At 36.8% G+C, this 22,185-nt stretch overlaps 2 protein-coding genes across 3 annotated transcripts; one reads left to right on the top strand and one right to left on the bottom strand.

Annotated features, from left to right (window-relative positions):
- Positions 1-3,040: 3,040 nt before the first annotated feature.
- LOC108361091 (alpha-tocopherol transfer protein-like) lies at positions 3,041-16,740 on the top strand. 2 transcript variants are annotated; one of them, XM_017613626.1, is made up of 6 exons: positions 3,041-4,761; positions 4,849-5,870; positions 8,472-8,579; positions 14,399-14,543; positions 15,036-15,249; positions 15,964-16,223. In XM_017613626.1, exons 2-6 carry the CDS (start codon positions 5,599-5,601, stop codon positions 16,116-16,118), a joined length of 894 nt encoding a protein of 297 aa, XP_017469115.1. In that variant the 5' UTR covers positions 3,041-4,761; positions 4,849-5,598; the 3' UTR covers positions 16,119-16,223. The 2 variants fall into 2 exon arrangements, with proteins under 2 accessions (XP_017469115.1, XP_017469113.1); XM_017613624.1 differs by having other exon boundaries at positions 3,041-5,870; positions 15,964-16,740.
- On the bottom strand, positions 16,556-19,940 carry LOC108361090 (uncharacterized). Its single transcript, XM_017613623.1, has 3 exons — positions 18,072-19,940; positions 17,834-18,003; positions 16,556-16,833 (listed from the first exon to the last, which is right to left on the bottom strand). The coding sequence occupies exon 1, from the start codon at positions 19,620-19,622 to the stop codon at positions 18,252-18,254; it is 1,371 nt and encodes a 456-aa protein (XP_017469112.1). The 5' UTR covers positions 19,623-19,940; the 3' UTR covers positions 16,556-16,833; positions 17,834-18,003; positions 18,072-18,251.
- Between the last annotated feature and the right edge of the window lie 2,245 nt (positions 19,941-22,185).

The raw sequence follows: 22,185 nt of genomic DNA, 5'->3' as shown, positions 1-22,185 counted from the left end.
TGGAACCCCATTCTTTCTATTGTCAAGTTTTTTTTTTTTAGGATTTATATGTGCACATCGAAAGTACTCTCTGCGACCGTTACAAACCAGCCAAAAGCAAAACCACTACGCTTCGTTGCACGAAAGGAAATTCGTCCTCGGTTAGTTTCGCAAAAGACGTTACAAGAAAGCACGGAGTCCTGCAGGAATACCAAGATGGTTTAGACGCTAAATGTTTCTAATTAGGGGACCAAGATAATGAGCACGGCTTTGCGACAAGTGCCACACCCACATAAGAGCTAAGACAGTCGTTGTACACGCACAGAAGATCGGCAAAGGAATACATTACTGTTGCAGCGGAAGCAACCCTCTTTAACGGCTTCCTGTTTAAGATGCGTCCACCCTGGAAAAGATGTGTGTCGTACAAGAAAATGCAGACCTACTAACGGTCAATTTGTAGTTTCGTTGGACGGTTTATATGTAAATAAAAATCACCCTACAACACAATTAAATATTCAAATATATTTCATGCGCTCAAATTCCTTTCAAATTACCACCAGTCTGTGTACATATGTATGTAAATTCCGCTGATCATCACCGCGACGTCACGTGGCTGTGATTCCACCCTGTTGCTTCTTTTCATGCTTTTCATTCGTTGCTTCACGCTTGCCTGCTTCGGCCACCCCATTCCCTAGGCTCCTTGACGTTTCGTCGTCGCTGGTGACGCGGCCGTTTTTGACACCTGTGTGTTGCGTCTTCTTGGCTTCGCGTTTGCTTTCATCCCTGTTTGCCGTGACTTCTGACCTTTAGCTGGTATTCATAGCACTTTGTCGGGGTTGTTGACTTTATGTAATTGCCGTTTAGATGTTACTTTTCTTCCGTTCATCTTTTCTTTGCACCACCAACTCCGTGCATATGTATGTATGTGCTAGAATAAACGCTTGAGTCGGTATTGTTCTCTTGAAGCCTGTTGTGCGCACAGGTGGCGCACCTGTTATTTCAACGCACCCTGTTCATCTTCGCAATTCGTCCTTTGAAAAATATGGCTGCAAGTATAATTTTAATGAAATTATGCATTCATATCGCGCATTTGATCTTTCAGCTGGAGGTTTTGTAGTCATCAGAGTTTTTCTTTAAAGTTGATGTATTTCAATATAATTGGAAGTGGTTTGGATTAGGCGATGGAAATATTTTAGGCAGAAGCTTTTCTAAAGTTGTATGGTTATAAAGGATAGTATTCGAATAAAATTATCTTTTCAAGTAAGCCTTTTTTATGCTCTGATAGAACTAACTGAATTGACTCAAAGTGGTAAGTCAGTAAGTTTTTGAAATTCCCGCAGGGTATGTATGTGTGCAACTTTAAAGCAGGAACAAGCAAAATGTCTAACCAAAAGCACCACTTTTTAAAACTTTCTGAAAGTTTTATATGATCGCTCATATGATGAAAGCACCCGCTGATCGTCGCTACATTCAATGCAACACTGCTTCTGTTGTCAGTAAATAGAGTGTAGTCAAAATTTTGAATGCATTTTTCCATTTAAACCCCATTGAAGGCAGACAACCTCGACTAAAATACTTAAAATCTTAGTTAAACAATAGCTCAAAAAAAGATCTACCGCGATTTTTGTTTTTACGATTTTTTAACCTCCAAATACTCTGAATTGAGCACCATTTTTATATATAAAAACCATTTTTATATATAAAACTGCTTGAAGCTCAATGTGCGCCCTCTTCCACCATTCATTATCGAAGATGAGGAAAGAGATTGGTTGTCGTTAAGAATTTTTAATCAAGCCCACTGTTGAATTGAGCGCTACACCTTCTATGGTATGTTAAAATTTCATAGTTGTACCGATTACCAGTAGCTGACTAGAACAAAATATGTATTAATATTTCTTAATTCCAAACCTTAAATCAAATTTTCCTCGAATTTTAGGTTTTTTGAGTTATGACAGTATTGAAGTAAATTAGCATTATGTTATTTTCGCGATATCTAAAATAATATTTTAACATTGGCCACAATGTTTATTGGGTAATTTTTAAAGATTTTTCAACATTATTGAAAATGCTAAATTTTTATATGATTTTTTTTATTTTGTTTTACTTAAAAAGTTCTTAACATGTCGATACTTTTTGGTAATCGCGATACTTACTCAGTACTTGTTAAAAAGTATCGAATTCTCGATACTACTCAGTACTCATGAAAAATATCGATATTCTGTACATGGTACTCATATGGTTCTATCACTAGCCACACCTGTGAAAATCCGAAATATATAGCCAAACTATTTTGGGCTTCTATATAACAGTTTTATTAGCAATCCGTTTATTTTAAATATTTTCATATTTGGTATATCTTTAATATCATTTTAACATCCTGTCAAGTAAAATATCCGCCATCGATCAATAGACTTAATTTACAAAATTTCTACCAGTCTAAACTAGAAACTTTTTTCTATTGTATGGGAACCGACCCGACCTGATATGTTGGTACATATTAGGATGTCTCATATAAAAAAAAATGTTTGCTTCTCTAAGCTCACCAAATAATTTGCCAACCATAAGACTACCACCAAATATTTTCCATTATTTTAGTGTCGTTCGTAAATTGGACAGCTGAAAAAATATCGCCAAAACCGCAAAGCGCACCACTGTGAATAAAGTTGGGAAGAGTTTAACATTCCGCTCTTAGATCTGTATGCGAATTTAAGGGAAAAAATAAACACACAAATCAGCCAACAGTTTCAAATTAGTGCACGGAAATTTCGGCAACTTTTTAATGCAGTTCCCATGGCGACTTGAATAAAAGTACCATAAGGTCCCTACAACTTTCCGCTATCATTTTGATTTCCTCCATAATATTTGTGTCCAGCGCGGTTTTAACGTAGCTTTCGTACTCACTTTTTTTCATTGTAGTCGCCTTAGAACTTTGGCCAAAGAGAACTTTTATTTATTTTTTCTGTGGGCCAATACAGAAAATAATGTTTCAATTTTAACTTTTTGTAATATAGACTGTGGCAAATTTCAATGTCCAAAAATATTTTACGTTTCTCTGGGACCAAATTTTTTTTTGCGTGCAGCTTGAGGCGCTCTAATGTACGTACATACGATTGCTTGCGTGCATGCATATGCATACAAGTAAAAGCAATTTCCAAAGAAATGCTAAAATAATTATTTTTGCAAAAATATCATTGCATTTGATTGTATATTTGGACGTAAATATATACGTACATACATACGTAGGTATGTGTAATGAAACGTGGATAGAGGAAAATTAATTTTCACGTCATTTAATGGAAAGAGTTATACTTTATTAACAACAAAAGCAACAACAACAGAAATTAAAATTGTATAAAAACAATTTATACGTTACTAATACGTTTTATTGTTATGTAAAAGTGCAATAAAATGCACTCGCACGCTTATACACACATACACACACACACACACTCGCGGAAACACAGCCGACATGTATGCATACGAGTGTGTCAATGCGAGCACACTTCCAAACGTGCCACACGCAACAAATGGCCATCCATACAAACTGACAGTCAGAGGATAGTAATTTTCGTGCGGGAAAAGTCGTACGGTGTTTCAAAATGTTCAAGCTGGTCAAGAAAAAAGTTTGTCGCGATAACGATTTAATTCCTAAGGTGTTCATTTGGGCTCGCAGCCTGCAATGATCCGTGGCCTAGGTTTGTCTTTGGGCGATTCATACTCCTAGGCTTCGCAAATCTTTTGCAGTTGTAGCTTCCGATATGTTTTTTTGGTTTGCCGTAGCTAGTGGAGCTGAAGATTATGGCCTTGGCCATGTCAATATTTAGCTGTGAACCCGAAATAGGGTTTCTAGCATTTTCTGTTTCCCGGCCTCTTAGCTGCCTAGCTCGATCTGGAACCAGTTCTCAATGGTTGTTCCTGTCATCATGTTACAGGAATTTTTGGGTTCAATTCACCCTGACCCTCGACTTCCCGAGGTCTGCTTGAGATCACAATGGCTTTCTTTTCGGTCTGTTCAATGACTATGTGGTGTGGCCTCAAGTAGAGCATAACTTCTAATTGACGTTTTCATACATTTTTCAATTTATAAACCTTTTATAAAGCTACTTTATTTTTTATGAATACGGCCATAAGACTGTCGAAGTGGGTACTGACCATGAGGTCGGACCATTCCTTCGCTTCATAAGTATATACATCCACAGCGCCATCGTACTGAAGACCAGGTGAACAGACATCTTGCTGTGCCCCAATCTCTACGGTAAGTCTGTACTGGGCATTGTTGTCTCCTGGTAAATGGGTTATCAGAAGAGCAAAAGCCCTTTTCTGGTTGTTCTTTATGTAGCAGCACTATTAAGCCCTACCTAAACTAACGGTAACCCATCGAAACAGGGTAGGGCAAGCAAATGAAGAGCTGGTTGGTGTCCTGTGACACTTCGCAAGTCGGGACTTAAATCAGCTACAATATCCAGACCTCAAGGTTATCTCGAGGCAGCTGAAGCTCTTTGTCTACGATGGGTGGCGGTTGAGCTTCTATTATAATATTTCAGTGGCGAAAGTTTGTGAATTAGACTCTCTATGAATTTCGTTGATGGCTTGTCGGTACATCGTCGAGTCCAGTGGTTGTATTCTGTATGTATGTCTGGATTTCGTCGATGAGTTCATAGAGATGAATTCTGTCGTACATTCTAGGAGACTCTGCTTCAAGCAAGTGTCTGTTCTGTTGCTCCCTACGTTAGAAGCCGGAATCACGGTTGGATCTCGCTATGTACTGATAGTAAGTGCTCAGTCGACATCACAATGCGCCCCATAACCGTCCAGCGTGCGATGTTCTGAGAAGTGTATAGCTTCTTTACTGCGTCCTCGTAATCTTAGGTCACCTAAACAAGTGAAGTAGACCAGTGAGTTTTTAAAGGCAAACTCGAAAATTTTCAGCCGTTTGGAATTAGAGTGAGATCGACATGGACGAGGACTGTAGTTTGACTGCCTTCGTCCAGGTGATAAAAAAATATTCATCATTCATTTCATTTCATTGATTAGGTTCCCCTGGATTAACCCTGAATACTTCAGACTCCAATTACTTTTACTGCATCGCAAACGGAGCTCGGCCCACTGTTTGCGATGAATGTTTTTACTTTCAAGTAATCATAGCAGCAGTAATAGCAGCAACAACAACAATAGAAACATTATTAGCAATAAAACCGCTAAAATGCTATAAGAAAGCCAACAAAAGTGAATCGGCTGTCAGCTGTACAAACAGGGTAACAGCAACAACTACAACGACAGCAACAACAAAAGTGAATAAAAAATAAATAAAAAAAACAATAGCGACCAGCAAAATTACATACCAGTTTCGCTTTCAAACTTGTATACAGCAAAATTTCATTTCATTCGCGACGCAGAGTGCGCTACAGCAGCCAAGCAGGCAGCAAACAGCAAGCAACAGGCTTTAGGCGAATTCGAAAGCAAAGTTTATTAGATAAAATTAGTCCTTAAAAAAAAAAAGAAACATAGTGCAAAGTGCTGGCATAAAAGGAAATTAATTTCCAAAACCAAATTGAAAAAAGCGAAAGTGTTTGTAATTATTTAGAATTTGTTTTCTAACAAGACAACAACAACATCGCTATGAAACCCGCCGATTTGAACGAGCAATATGCACGCTTTCCGGAAATCTCACGCGATGAGATGCAAAAGTTCGTCAATTGGATACGCGCCCAACCGCATATGCAGAATTTGTTGGAAGAGGAGGCCTTACACTTCTTCCACGCCTGCAAGAATAGCATGGAAATGTCCAAACAGGTGCTGGACACCAATCTAACGGTACGCACGCATTGTGATGACTTCTTTGCGAATTTGGACTGTGAACGGCCGGAGCTGCAGCGTGCCATGCGAACAGTGTAAGTCAACTATGGATTTGTGAATGAAAAAAAAAGAAAATTGAATGAAAATGCCGAAGAAAAGTTTTGCGTGATTTTTGAAAAATTCTACACAGAGAAAAATCACTGATAAATTGTATACAAAATATTAACCAATAACAAATTATTTAGCTTTAAAGCTACCTAGATTATTTTATTTAAATGTATCTAATTGTTGAACACTGACACTAAAATATAATCACATAAACAGATAACCCGATCTGCAACCAAACCCGGAGTGCATTCTGAGTTCACAGGGCCCTACTGTGTGATACCCAGAAGAGGGTCTCACCCATACCTACCCCTATATGCCTTCAATCATTCCGATTTTCTTCCGGCTACCTGCTGGCAATCTGAAGGAGTTTTCTCTACGTCGCCTAAGCTCTCCATAAAGTGCTCTAAATCTTCTTCATCTCTACGGGTGAGGTTAGGTAAGCTGGCTAGCCACTGTACCGTTAAGATCCATAGCGTTAGCAGATAAACTACCACCACATTAGACAGCTAATCGCTGATTAGAACATTGCAGTCCTCTTGGCAAACAAAGAGCAAGGCACTCGCAGAAGATATGCTCCTCGCCGCATCTTTCGTTCTGCTTCTCGTTTAAATCTTATCTTTGTCGAGAGCGATGCCAGCAGGCAATGTCCTGTTAGAACACCCCCAGTAGCCTAACGTCCTCCCTCTTGTCATACGCTCTGCACATAATCCTGAACACCTTGCCGTTTTAGTCCACACCTTCTGCGCTTTCCGGACCATGGACAGATGAAGCTCCCATTTGATCTTACTCTTATTTGGCGCTGTATCCGTCTAAGCGATTTTGGCCGTAAATCGCTTGAAGGGAAATTGGCACCTTCTCTATCAGCATAGTTTGCTGTGCGATGGTGGCGCATTTAGCGCAGCCTGACTGTCGATATAGAGATTCATCTGTTTATTGCTAGATCCGCCACCCGCCTTATGGCAAATACTTACTTCCGCCTAGAAAATTTTGCTGTAGTTCGGTAGCTTATAGAATTTGTTGAGACCGAGCTCCTCGCAGACGACTGGCGCCATTATACCTTTCTTCATCTTCGACCCAACTCTTTAGACATTTACCAAGGCAACACTCCTCAAGCCAGACTTCGACCTCAATAATGGCTTCGAAGTTCGTCCCAGAGTGCAGATCATGTAGTCAAGCTATCCGATTAGTGTTGAGGCTATACCGTTGTGTCCATAGGACAAACCTACCCCGTAGCATAGAGCCTGGAGGCTATTTTAGACGATATTTTCTTGGCCGATATGTCCTCCGGCAAGAGACATAGCTTCTACACAAATTTTGCGGCACTACAGTGTGAGAAACGGAACGTTCGCTGTGGGGGCGTTAGCAAACTCCATGTTCTTCGTTCACCGTACAGCGGGCAGAGTGAGCTCGATACAGCGCTCTAGTGCTAATGAGCTGTTGCTAGCTGATCTGTCCATCTCATTAGCTCACTAATCCTATTTGAATGTTAGTAGTTTACAGCTCTAACTGTTAACCCATAAAATAAATTTTCTTTACTTTTTAAAAAATTTAAAGAGATATTTTGTTATGAAGCAAAAGTTTAAAAAGTTTTTCTGGCAAAACCATCTATCATGCCCCTTCATCTAAGAACTATTTATAAAGACAATCTTTAAATTTTTATTAGCCAAATTTGTTTCTGTGTAGCGTGTAAAAAATGCAAATCTTAAGATTCAATTATATTTTTTCCGAAATTCCTGTTTGTTTGTATGTAATATTCGTGTAAATTTTTTTAAAGCAATAAAAACTTGTTTTTTATTTTGGGCATATTTTAATACTAAAATTTACATTAACTAACTATCGTCATCCATTTGTTGGTCAAGAGCGTCAGTATGTGGTTCATAAGCAGAAAGGCAGATATTAGGCTTATTCGACTAACTTAACTATTCTGCCAGTAATGATTGCGCATAAACAAATAGCTTACATAATTAACAATTCCCTCCAAAATTTAAGAAAATTATTCAAGAGTACGCAAACGCTGATCGAAGCCAAACTAGAAACGGAAAACGTTAAACAGTTTACGAGTATGTATGTACATTAGACTGCGCCTTATTTCGCAACTTTGTCCTGCAAAGCAAGACTCCCACTAGAAAGGGCAGTGCCACGCCCATTTTTCAAACATTTTTTATGAACGTATTTCTTGCCAAATATTAAGTGAATAAATTCGCTTCCGTTGACATCTCAATTTTTACTCGTGCTATCGTGTGAACAGACGGACGGACGGACGGACAGACAGACAGTCATGGCTTAATCGATTTCGCTTTTCATTCTGAGCATTTATGTGTGTACATTTATCTATATCGATTCCTTTAGGCTACTACAAACAACCGTTATGTGCACAAGTGCGCTCTTCAGGTTAGAAGGTGTGCGGCGAATTTTTTTTTTTTTTGGCACAGTCTAATGTACATATGTATACATACATACATAGCTCTTATGATTTATTAATGTTTTTTTTTTTATTTCTTAACTGACTTTAAAATATGTATACTACATACTATATATACTACTTATGAATTTTATTTATTACTGTATGTGTAAAAAACTTCTTACAGTTCCATATGCCCTTTGCCACAAACCACATCCGATGGATATCGTGTTATCATTGGAAAGTTAGCGGACACAAATGCCTCGAACTTCAATTTTGTGGATGTCATGAAACTGTAAGTAAATAATTACAATTCTCTGAAAACCCCTAGGTTTTTCCAAGCTTAGTTCCCGATAAATACAAAACGATGTGCACCGGTGTCTTGCAAAAAGTATATATATGTACATACATATATGGGCATATTTCTAAAATTTTTGATTTTGGTGATTATGCATAGTTTCGTAGGTATATGGTCAAAATCGCTTTATATATGTTGGGTATTTTTCAAAAGAAAATATATTATAATATAATAAAAGTTAATGTACAAAAGTTTAAGTGTCAAAAATGTTATATTATATATGCAATTAACATTGCGTGCAAAAAGGAATTGAACTTTGACTTGAAGGTTTTAATTAAATTATATACATATACACTTGTGCGCACACATGCACACTTATGATGGTATATTAATGATACTATTTTTTTTGCTTTAGGTTTAACTTTTTATTATTTAACCCAAGACCCAACACAGTTTCAACTCATTGCTGTTACTAATATGTATGTTAGAGTGCAGCGATACTTGATTAGTAACTTTGCCGCCAATACTCATTTGGCATTGCATTATTATAAGTTAGTGGGGTTATTTTTTAATAACGGGCTAATGTAGATATGTACATATATATGTATGCATGTACATTAGACTGCATCACCAAAAAAAAATTGCGATTTTTCCGCTGGAACCGATTTGCAAATACCTCCAAAATTGCAGTTTTTTATGAATAAAAATAGTTTCGTTAAGAAAATTTTGAAAAAAAAAATTACAATACAGATTAAGTTTAAAAAATCAGCATAAAAATATTTAAAAATCTTATCAACGGAATCGTAATAAAGATATAGACTTATTAGGTATCAATAGAAAGGTATTTTCCCGCCATTTTTATTAATGTGCCAAAAAAAGTCATTCACATCCCAATTTTTTTTTTTTTCAAATGTCAACATATTAACAATTCAACTTGGAATGATGTCCGTTCATCTTATATTTCTCTTTCATCCTTTGAATGAGCTAATTAGAAAAAGAAATAAAAAGGGTGAAAAATACCTTTCCAATGATACCTCACAAGTCTAAATCGTTTAAGGTTCAGTTACGAAATTTTTTCTTATACCAATCTTTGAAAAAATTAAAAATCAGCATAAAAAATTTCATTATTATCATATAAATACCAAAACTCGGAAAATGCAATTTTGTTTGTTTACAAAAATTGCAACCACATGTTTTGTGATCATATGTTTTCGTGTTGGATAATTTTTGCTGACTAAAATTTTGCCAGTACAAAATGAACGCTTGCTCTCTCAAATTTTGTGTGTTGGATAATTTTTTGTCGTTATCGAACGCCATCCAGTAAATATTTGGAAAAACTATTACAAATTTTTGACTTGTCGAACGCACCTAATGGCTAATTGCCTGTTCGTTTACTTTTTTGCTTTTTCATCTCTTTGGGAGAGAATTTTCGCTTACTCTCTTGATTTTGATTGTTGGCTGGTGTTGGCTAATTTTGTTATCGAACGCAACTAATTTTTGCTGACTAAAATTTTGCCAGTACAAAATGAACGCTTCTCTGGCATCAAAATGAACGCTTCTCTTGCATCAAAATGAACGCTTGCTCTCTCAATTTTTGTGTGTTGGATAAGTTTTTGTCGTTATCGAACGCCATCCAGTAAAAATTTGGAAAAACTATCACAAATTTTCGATTTGTCGAACGCACCTTATGTAAATTTGTGCAAATTAAAATGAAATAAAAAAGAAAGCAAGTTTATAAAAACGTGGTAAAAATTAGTACAACGAAGTTCTGGGGTTCAACGATTCGTCAGAGGATGAGAGTTTAGTGAACTGACCAGGAGTAGTAAATGTTTAAGAGAGTTTAAGAGTAGTCTTTACAATATATTTTGACATAAAATATATTTAAGAAATTTGTCTACAGATTTACTAAAAACTTCCGACTGTCTAAAGAGGCGTTTGTGAGCCAAATCTATTTAAAATATTTTAAAACTATCCACAGCTCTATTTTTTGTTCTCAGAGATCGTGCCAACTGAGTATTGGGAATTTCCTTCACAAGTAAAGCAGCCTTTCGAGCTTGTGTTTTGTATTCACGACGTTAAAACTGCATGAAATTGATAAAAAATTGTTTAAAATTAGTGTCTACCCGCCAAAAAGTAAGAAAACAAATGCAAAATCATACATTTTTCACAATTTTCTAACACTTCGCTACCCCATCGAAAGCAAAATTCTGTTCGACAGAAAATTCGATACTCAACGAAAATTTCGACACGGTTGCATAGCTCATAATACGAATTTCACTTTCGATCTTCGATAACCAGCGAAGATCGAAAATCGAATGCAACTCATAATAAGGGCCATAAGTTCTGTTCGTCGAGCAAAAAAAAAATTGTACGAATTTGTACGAATTATCACGATTTTTGCCCAAATCGCGTTCGTACAGATCAAAAAATTATCCAGCGATTTTTTATGAAAAAAGGCAAGTAAATACTTGTTGATATAATTAATTTAGTTAATTCCAATTATTTGAACTGTACTCGGATGAAAAAAAAAAATTTATTTGCAATCGGAATGCAATTGCAACCAGAGTTGATTTAAGAAACCCAATAGCTAAATAGTACGATAAAGAAATTTAAATGTATGTTAAAGAAAGTCAGAACAAGCAGAAATTTACATAGATATCCTGTTTGTGTGCATCTGAAACAATTTCAAAAATTCTATAAAAATTTATTATGTTTGAAATGCAATCGGGGACACCATCTGGCAGGGAAACTTGAAAATTCCTGCAAATTTGCGTTCGTGCAGAAATTTGCAAGTTTCTCAACATGAGAGAGAATTTGAAGAATTTTTTCTTACTGTCTGATATTTTGAGTGTTGGATAATTCTTGCTGGATTTTCGAAGAACAAACCGTTCACATAATTTAACATGCAAAACAAAAACAAATTTGTAAAAATAATAAAAATTTCGCATCTTTGAGTATTAGAATTATATTCAGTTGCTTTAAAAAGGTTTTTTTTTTTAGTGTATTTTAGGGCAGAATTTTTCTAACTCAGCCAAATCATGTGTTGAGGAAAACCAATTTAGCTGACATACTTAAATTCCATTCTCAGTACAAGACTTTCCCATAAAATTGGGCATAAAATCCGAGTTAGTGTCGAATGACAAAATGACAGTCATGGACAAAAGCATTCACTACATCGAATCATTTTTGATAAGTACAGTAATTTATAATTACAACACGTACACATAAATATTACTACAAAAATGAATTTGCCCTCAGACGTGAAAATATGATGAAGCATTCGAAACGAATTGTACTAGAACCTATAATTATGAGCTACTTTTTGACATAACCGGTACGTACGTAATCACACATATCAAAGCAATGTAACTATATATATATATATATATATTTACATGTTTACTCGTAGTATGTACTGTATTTAAATGAAATATTTTACGCTAATCATTCATTAATTTCCAGCTTAAGTGTTTCCTACAGAATAAGCGATCATAATTAACACCCAGCGTTATGATTTATAATAATACGGCCATTACACCGCACACATATCGACGTACTTGATTGGTTTTTAGTACGCGTTTACAGGGTTTAATGTTGATCTAAGGCTATGTGTTTGATCTATTGTGCCCCCTATTTCAACTTCACGGGGAGTTTCCACGGCACCCAACCCGGTTCAGTGAAATTAAGACGAAATTTCCTCAACTAATGGACAAAAAGAAGAAAAACCAACTTCAATAACGAGCAAATAAAAAAACCGAACTAAGCAAAATCAACAAAACAACAACAATCAAATAAACTGATATTGAGATGGTAGTGTAAACAGCTTAGGATTTCAAATTGAAATTGAGTTTTAAATTGCGCAATTTGGGCGGCGCATAGTGGGGCAAAAAAGGTTGCTGTGGACAACTCAATTTGGAGAGCCGAAATATGAACCGATTTCAAGTTTCTTTCTTTTAAATAAGAGATAATTAAATTTCGCGTCGATCTAGCCGTGACGATTTTTTTAAAAAAGCTCTAGTTTTTTATTTATTTATGTAGAAAAGTGAAAGAAAAAAATGTATGTTTGAATGCTTCCAATTGTTTGGAAAATACTTGAAACTAATTTCAAATGCCTGCAGTTATTTAAAAAAACTATTCATAAACATTTTTCCATAGGAAATATTTAATAAAAAAATATTTTTAATTTGCCATCTATGTATTTTGAAAGCCGTTTGTTTCAAAGCGAAAAACTCAAGAACAGCTGTACCGATATTTTTGAAATTTTGGACCGTTCGAGTCCTCGAGTCTCTCCGTTTTTCTTAAAAAACGAAGTTGGAAATTTCGAAAAAAAAACTGTAATTTGTGCTAGCAGGTAATTTAAGCATCTGTAACTGTAACTGCAACTGTAATTTACAGTTAAAACTGTGAATCTGGCAACATTGGTCATCAGGTTTGTTACGATTTGCAAAAGAACCCGGGAGGAATGGGCGAAGTCTGAAATCATAACCCTGTTTATTTTCTGTACGAATGTTTCTAACTCTCGGCTAATCACGTAAAACGAAGACCAAGTGTATACGGCAACTGATATATTTTTAATTAAGTTCACTTGCAAAAATCATTCAATTAAGTTGTCAATCTGTGTGTAAGGAAAAACAAATCCGCTCGTTTCATGACATTTATGAGTTATTACGTAACATAAATTACAGACTAATTAGTTTACTAATTAATAGTAATCGAATGCATATACATATGTACATATGTAAATCTTCAATAGTGAATAAAGCTGTTGTAGTGTTCATACATACATACATACACATACAGCTGATGTCTACAATTAACACGTTACAATTCCCGTTCTGACTCTTGACCGTGCTGCCACTCCCACTAAAGCACTAAAGTGTTGCTTCTTAGAGGAAATGTATAGTCCGTTAATGGCAATTCCCTTTTGACCAAACTTATGTATATAAATCGAGATCAAAGTTTATTAAGGAAGATCTACTGCTGTTCAAAAAGTATCCACAATCTAAATAAAATTATGTGGAACGATTTTTTTTATTATAATTTATTTTAATTTAGAGTTTGTAATATTTTTTTTTTAAGTTCAAAAATACATGTCTTAAAAAACACTGAAATTTTTATAATCTTTCAAGATCGGTGAGAGGTATTGCACAAAAAAAATTTTGCCAACATTTTATATAAGTTTTTGCTTGTATGATTTTTTAAATTTCGAATTTCTGTAATTTTTTAATTTTTTATTTTATGGTAAAAGTAAAGTTTTGACCAAAATTCATCCAAATCAAAAATGGTCGATTCCAACAGACAAATTAGGAAATTCAGAGCATTCCGGTTTTCAATTGAAATGACCATAATTTGGCAACGTTTTTTAAAATAAACCACTCTATATATTGCATTTGTAACTAGGTGGAATTTTTTTCTTCAATACAAATATTAAAAAAAAACTGCATTCAAACTTTTTCAATGAAATCACAATAAAACGTGACCCCTTATGACCCAACGGTCGTCTAGGGTTAAGGTTTTTTTTTTTGCAAAAATGTGTCGGATTCCAATCAATAAAAAATTATGGTTTTGTTAAATAATCTACTTGTTTGGCCATAATTAATTTTGGCGACGAAAATGGGAAAAATTACCCACAGTGCATTGGTCGATTTGACATGAATTGACCCATGTACTTACATTAGGGTACCTCGCCCAAAAAAAAATTGGTTTTTCACTGGAATTATAAAATGCATTATATTTTAAAATACGTTGTTTTATGAACTTATCTTCTTACTCATCTCACTTCCTCCCTCTCTGCTCCTCTGCCCTTGTCTCTTCAGTTACTGCATGATTTTTGATTTATGGATGTATGAGGATGGCATACGTCCGGGTCACATTATAGTGATCGATTTGAAGGGTGTCACTTTGGGTCATGTAGCACGCATTGGCATATTTCAGATGAAGAAGTTCCTCTTCTATTTGCAAGTGAGTATTTTTACTTTACATATTTTATATCTAAAAACTTGTTGGATTTCATATTTGCTTACAAGTACGTTAGGGCGGTCCTTAAAGTACTGGAGATCATGGGGCACCCCATTATTTTGTTCTTAAAATTGCGAAAATTCGACAAAATATTGACTTTAACCAGCTATAACTCAGCAAGTTTATTACTTTATAAATAAGTTTCAATATTGTGCCGAGGTTCTCAGATTTCAGGACAAGGTTTGGTGAAATTTTTGCGATTTAAAAAAAATTAACATTTTAAAATTTTCGTCGGTGGCCATATTTTGTGCTTAGAACAAAACAAAGGGGTGCTGCTTAGATTTTGATCCACCCTAATGCACATACTTAAATGTTAAAAAAAAATTGCTCATTTTTCTAAGTTCAAAAAAAGTTTGTTTTATCATTCAACTAAGTACAGTTGTTATTCTAGAACCTATGTATGTAATTCATGTACGGTATTCTGTTTTTTCACAGGAAGCAGCTGCTATTCGTCTAATAGGATTTCATTTTATCAACATTGTACCATTTATGGATAAAATTTTAGGTCTAATGACACCCTTCATGAAAAAGGAACTAACCAGTATACTGTATGTACATAGTAATTTGGAAGATTTCTTCAAGCATGTACCGCAAAGTATATTGCCCAAGGACTATGGCGGCCAAGAGCCGGAATGCATAGAAATGAGAGGTGAGAAAATACTAACTCATAAGATTTTCATTTAACATTAATTCAGTTTAACTTTAATGCCGGATTCATTCGGAAAGTTTTAATGGTAAAGTTGGGCGTGAATAGGGGAGCTCACGTGGAGTAGCATTTTAGGTGTAAAGTTGCTACATAGCAGGTTCACGCCTAAAATGCTGCGGAAAGTGAGTACGCCTAATGTTTTTAAGGTTAATTTTTTTATAAAAACATTATATAAAATTTAGAGATATTCAACAAATTTCGATCAAAATTTTGAACTTTTTAAGCTGAATTTTTAGAAAATTAAAAAGTTCGAAGTTTTAATGAAGCTTTTGAATTTTTCTACAATTAAAAAAAAAAATTAATTGAAAACCAAAAAATCACCATGCACTCAGTTTTGACCGCCAGTGTGTATGCCAATGTCATTATGTTATAAAGATTAATCAGACATTTTTTGTCATTTCAGTGCCTAGTGGAAATTCGACATAAAACTTTTTTTATGTTTTTCGATACCTTGATTTTTTAGAAAAAAATATACTTGGTGCCGTTTTCTCAAGTATGTTTCAAAATTTATCTGCCCTTCAATGACATTTTTTGAGAACAAAATTTGTGTTTAAAGGGCAAAAAAAATTTTAAAACCTACTTATGAAAGCAGCCCTAAAACTGTAAATGGCGTGGTGACACACTCGATATTTTTTATTTTTATTTTTATTTTTTCAGAAACCTTTCACCGCAAACTCAAAGACAGTCGTGCTGATATGATGGAGTTTGAGAAACGCCACCAAGTCAATGAGAAATTGCGACCGGGAAAAGCGAAAAATGCTTCCGACCTATTCGGCATTCAAGGGAACTTCAAAAAACTAGACATTGATTAAAGTACATTTAAGTGTTTTATAATTATCATTTTGAAATTCCATTGACAAAGTATTGTTTATATGTAATTATGGCATGGTGATAGTCTAAAACTTATCATTAGAAAATGTTTCGAGAATAAAATTAATTGGAAAGGAAACATGAAATATAGGAGGGGGAATGTTTTATGTATGTATATTACCGGATAACTCTGGACCACGGGCACCGTTTTCGATAATTCTTTTTTTTTAGGTTATACTTCAAAGGTGGTCCCATACTAATTTGATTTATGTCATTAACAGTAAATTTTTATATGAGCATTGAGGTCGGTTGTGTTTTTTGCTTAAAAATTATTTGTTGCAATCGCAAGAAAAGTTATGGCTCACAGTCTGCCAAGTTTCCAGTTGAAATTAGGTGATGATGTTGAAAACTTTTATTTGGCGATTTCTTGACCTTAGTCCTTTTAGTGGCCAAAGTATTCAAAGAATGTTTTTTTTTTTAATCCTTCGTCGTCAGCGAACCATTCTGCAACCGAGATTCTGATCAAGTCAAACTATTCGGCGAAAATCTTCACCAAATGCAGGTCATTTAAAAAGCAATATCTTCCAGCTTTTCTTGTGTTGTAAATTTTTTGAACGTTTCTCCAAGATAGTAATAAGACTTATGTCCACGCTTAAGCTCAATTGAGGCCGCCGAACTTTAAGTGATTTTTAACAAGCATCTTTCTGATTTGAAGAACTGAAAAAAAAAATTCAAATTAGTCAAAGGAATTTTATAGTTACATATGTATATTCATAGGATATTACGCATGGTGCCTCACTTCAAAAAACTCCCAAAAAACAGTCAATGCATAGTGTGTCTTCATTTTCAAATCTCATTCCTCATAGCTTCACCCGACCAAGATCGGTTGTAATAATTGCCATACCACGGTATACCGAATCTACCGAGGTGGACCACTCCTTTCGTACTTACTCGTGGGAACAAAATATGAGCGAAAATAAATAAAAATCAGAAAAACGCAGGACTTAAGGAATATCTCGCAAAAATCAGTGTAACTGCGATATTGCTGATAATTGCTGCAGGGAGCACTCCAGCGGCTAAAACGCAAAAAACTAGGTCTTCTAGGATGACGATAAATCAAAGTGTAATCGGGCTACCTTCATGCTTAACCAAATTTCTAAGAACGCAGCGGCCGTTACTGTGCACACCAAAGATGAGAAAGATGGCCGAGAGTGCAGGAAGGAGAAGAAGGAGTATGGGATATAAATGACATCTATTACTGAGTCAGCGACGAGGAGCGTTTAAGAACAACGCTTTCCACCAAGAAGTACCATCGACGATGAGCTCAGACAGGCACACTAAGCCTACTATGAGCTGAACGTTTAGAGCATATCTGCTTGAAAATCCTCACATCCCCTTTTTGGGATTAGATTCCAGTGAGTTTCAAGAGAAGTTATCGGATTTTAAGGGGTGTTGGAGCTAACTATGCAGGTGAGTATTTTAGTTAGTAACAATTCTAAGCTTAAGATCTGTAACAAACACAGTGCTTTTCCAGTTATATGTATGGCTGGGAAGAAATTCTCTGCTACCCGAAGGGTACCTAAAGGTGAAAAACTTGCGAGTCTTCGGCGCGGAGACGCTTTCGAATCCGCGTCCACAGTAATATATTAAGGGCTAGTTTCCTCAGAAGTCCTTCAACTTGCGTAATATTCTAACAGGCTCATAAAAAATGACTCACCTCAAAAATTACGTTAATTCCGGCTCGCTGGCAGCGGTGTGAATTTCCGCTCGCACCTACCACTTTATGCAAAGCTTTCGGTTTCCACTTTCAGCCTTAGCGGTTATTTGTATGGCGCTTAAAAATTGTGTTTGATGTATTCAATAGCAATTATCGTTACTTGGTCCAAGCTGAAACCAGAAATAACACCAGAATTAAGAATGTTTTAAGTTAGTGTGGGAAATTTAGACTTTCTTACCATCACTACGAAGAAATCGTTGACAATTTGTGGCAGACGCCGTAGTGGAGCCTTCCTTGAAACTGGATCCGCATCCCTCCGGGTGCGTCTTTGGCCAACATACTATAACTATCCCCCCCCCCCCCCCCCCCTCACCATTTCTTTATTTCTGGAATAAATATGAGTGACCGCGGTTGCTAATCACGTACCGAAGTCCTGTTCTAACTCTTCGTCATCCAGCGTGTTCACATTACCATCCTCAGGGTGACGTCTTTTGAGTTTCAGGTAGACAGAATCTGTACCCAAAAACATCTTGCCGAAACGTGCGTAGAGCTTATCTTCTGCCTCTTTATTAATTTGAAGAATCAAATCCAGGCCGTTGGCGTCTGGTTCACCTTGGTGAATCACCTTCCAATTCTCTGTTGGTATATCGGTATTTTGCCTTTGAAGTAGTAGTAAAGCGACCTCCGGTTTAATCGTACTAGGTACTCGAACTTTTGCGCGCGGCAAATTTGGAATATCCTCTTTAGCCACTACCGCCAACTGTGCACCGTCCCATAATCCGTCGAGCTCCCGAACGACCTTTGTGATCCATTGCATAGTGTACTCATCATTGCATTTAAGAATCTTTACACCCTTACACCATCCCGATCCATCAAACGAGGGCGTGGGTTCTTCTGGTTCAGCCTTAACCCACATAACGATTGTCTCTAGTATTTTGGCGTCTACTTGTTTCCACTGTTCCGCCGTGATCTCTCCACCCGGATGGCTGCGGTCGATCAGTGCCACGATAAAATCTTGTTTGGCCACCTCGGGGTCTTTGACCGCCTTCTTGGAACAGGTTGGTCGGTCGTCTGTAGTGACAAGTGTTTGTGGACGAGCACGCTTATGCACCACATGCCTTTCTTTTCCTACGTACTGCTGTGGTTTTCTTTTTTTAAAACGCATCGTAGTGGTTTCTTCGAAAATCTTCAATTGTTTCTCACTACCATTTTGTTCGATATCATTTAAAAGGCTCTCACTGAAGCGTTTTGTAACGTTTTCTTCAATACAGTTAACGAAATTGGGGTCTTCTGGTTCAAACCTTGGGTTTTTTGAAAAGTATTCTCTACTTTTCGCAATTGCCTCTCGCTCCTTCCTCGTAAGAGTGTGATTACCACCGTGAAGCAATGTTTTCCTGATTGCTGCCTTATATTTAGCGAGAGCTCTACGTCCTTGCCTGGTGGGTCCTTGCTGCACCCTGTACTCGCTAGCAGGATCTTTGCTTGAGCTTGTAGTTACTGGGAACTTTGTAGGCGCTTTCCCAGCTTTTGGACCTCTATCTAAGCTTTCAAAGTCTATGGGCGAGTCAACCGAAGAATCATCGTTACTTGCTTGCATTTCGGTGTCATTGACAGTCGCATTACAACTGTCAGAGCCTGCATCCACCCTGACAGAGGCGTGACCGCTGGCGACACGCTGCGGAGAATTAGGTACTCCTACTGCGCGCCCGCCGGTGGTAGCAATCACATCTCCCACCGACGTTTGGGTTGATATCCCAACCCGATCTTCTACTTGTCGTTGTACTTCCATTTTGGTTTTTTTTTTTTAATTCAGGGAACCCACCCTTAGCGTTTTTTGCCTGCCGCCAGACACCTCTGACCATAGCTGTAGCCACTCATACATCCCCAGCTTCAGCTGTGACACGAAAGCAAGACATGTATGCTTGTACGACAGCCTCTGCTAGCCTTCTACAAAGCTCTCTTCTCAGCACTTGTCGTGCGATGCTCGCACGCTCCGACAAGTCACCGGTTAGAGAAGAGTTGTACAAGGCCATTGCCCAGGCGGCACCCTCTCGGAGGGTTCAGCCAGAGGATTTTCGCCGCCCTCATCCTAACAACTACGTAATGAAAAGATGGGCCCAAATTTTACCTTTTTTTATGGTACTAATATTACGCATAAGCAGTGAAGAGAACTTTGGAGAGTATTTGGAAGTCGTTGTATAGAATATCAAAAAATGTGTTTGGATTCATGGCGAAATTTCCTTACTTAAAGAAAAACTTTTATTTTAAATAATTTATTTGGAAAGAAACCGAGAAAAGCTAACTGTTTGGCCGCGTCGGTCCAGAGGAGAGGGGAGCTAGTTGAGTTAGATTCCGGGGCCGTATAAAGAGGTGGTTGGCGTCGTGAGGACAACCTTCATATGCCGGACATGCGTTGGGTATGTCGAGGTCTAGTCTGGGAGTTTCATCTACTGCAATATCCAGACAGCGATTGAGACAGAGTTATGCGGGCCTCCCTCGGCAATTGAAGCTCACTTTCTCCTACAGACGATGATTATACTTCTATGACGGCATTCACAAGACCGCAGTTAGTGAAGGTGTTGGCAGTATACCTCTGAAGGCCTATACAGTTCCGGGTACAGTTGGAACTCATTCTTTAGTTCGTAGAGATGCCTTCTGACGTGTCTTGGTGGCGGGTCCACCTCGAGCAAGTGCCTGTCCGGATACTCACTTCAGTCGTAAGTTTTCTCAATGCTTCCGTAGAAGTACCTCCAGTTAACTTTCTTGGTTCTCCTAAATTTTTTCTTATATGAGGATAATACAGATTTGTACTCTGTCCAACACTTTACACAGACGACCCGTTTTGTCAGCTTTAAGGCATCCCTATTGCTACTATTAAGTACATCAGACAAGATCTATTGTGCTAATCACTCCAACCTCAGGTTGTTTGAAAAATTAAGCAAATTGGAGGGAGTAAAATACCAAATTTTCGAGCAACAAGATTATCGTTTTCCAAGGTCACACCAGCCCACAAAACCTAAAGTCTATCTTTGCAGAAAGCCCTATTTTATTCAAATGATAGCTTAACTTGCACTGGCCTATCATGTAACCCGTAAGTTCGTCCTGAAAGGAGTTAGGAATCTTTTTGATTGTCTCATTCCCTTTAGACTTTGGGCCAGTTGACAGCAATCTGGGATTCTACCCAGCGCCTAAGTAGCTCTACAGTAAGTCCTTTAGATGTCCCGCAGAAATGCAAGCGCATTGAGGCTCTACGTTTTACGAGACATTCAGCCCTTTTGTTCACTTCAAATCCTTCATGTATCGGGACACAACACACGAGTTTTTCAACTGTTCACAAGCCTTGATGCCGTTCTAAAAGAGTCTAAGGCGTTTAATGCTGCCTGCCTCACTATCCGACATAATATTTATTCCGGCTCCATTTGTCCTTCTACGAAGACGTTCTCTTACACACGACTTTGATTGCGAAAGCTTCCGCCAGAAATATGGTTAGGTTTGTGCACATTGGCATACTCTTCTGGAATCTTGGTTCAAGTACGACTCCTTTCGTCCATTGTCGATCCATCGGTATACCATACTTGGGTCCCTATGACCACTCCGACCTTGTAGAGCTTTTCGAATGACTAAAAAAAACATATAGAAATAACTATTTTAATAACAAAATTAATCAAATAACCTTTATAGGTTTTCAATTTTACCCTTTTTTGATCTGAAAACATTATTCAATGAAATTTTCAAAAAGTTCTACAAACGCGTTTTTGTGGTACTTCCGTCAAGAAAATCATTTCCATTGTTGCAAGAACAGAACAGCATTTATAGAGTTTTTTTTAATGTTCATCACCTGCTGTCTTTAGGTAAAAAAAGAAAACAAATATTTTGAAGGCCTTTTTGTATATAAAAAATTACCTTGACCTTGAAAACGGAAATCAAAAGTCAAATTATTGATTTTTTTCTTTTTTGGCCAGAAAACAGTATGTAATGGTAAAAATATATGTCAAAAACTTTTTAAAAATTTCCTACTGTTTCAGGTCAAAATGGAAAATATTTAAAAACCTGTTTTTGAAAGTCCCTTTAAAGGTCAAGGTATTCAGCGTATTTGGATAAAATCATATTTGTTGTGCTTTTCATTTTGTGTGAATATTTGTTTTGTTGGTAGGCCCATTAGATTTTGTCAACAAAAAAGTAAATTTTCCACACTGTGGGACGTAGGACCTTTATCTGGCGGCATATCCTCCTATTAGCTATACCTACGTCGTATTGCATAATGTAAATGAGAAGCACTCACCTCTATCAATTAATTCCTTGTTGGCCTATTTGAGATGATGTGAATTCGCGTCTGCACCTATTACCATTTC

Source organism: Rhagoletis zephyria, unplaced genomic scaffold (genome assembly GCF_001687245.7).
Source record: "Rhagoletis zephyria isolate East Lansing unplaced genomic scaffold, Rhagoletis_zephyria_1.1 Rzeph_scaffold_00696, whole genome shotgun sequence".
NCBI lineage: Eukaryota > Metazoa > Arthropoda > Insecta > Diptera > Tephritidae > Rhagoletis > Rhagoletis zephyria.
Note: the sequence above shows the minus strand (reverse complement) of the source record. Positions and strands in the feature narration are given on the sequence as shown.

Coding starts and splice junctions, on each gene's coding strand:
- LOC108361090 (XM_017613623.1), bottom strand. CDS start 19,622: ATGGAAGTACAACGACAAGTAGAAGATCGGGTTGGGATATCAACCCAA.
- LOC108361091 (XM_017613624.1), top strand. CDS start 5,599: ATGAAACCCGCCGATTTGAACGAGCAATATGCACGCTTTCCGGAAATC. Junction 8,580..14,398: donor TTTGTGGATGTCATGAAACT/GTAAGTAAATAA, acceptor TTGTCTCTTCAG/TTACTGCATGATTTTTGATT. Junction 15,250..15,963: donor GGAATGCATAGAAATGAGAG/GTGAGAAAATAC, acceptor TTATTTTTTCAG/AAACCTTTCACCGCAAACTC.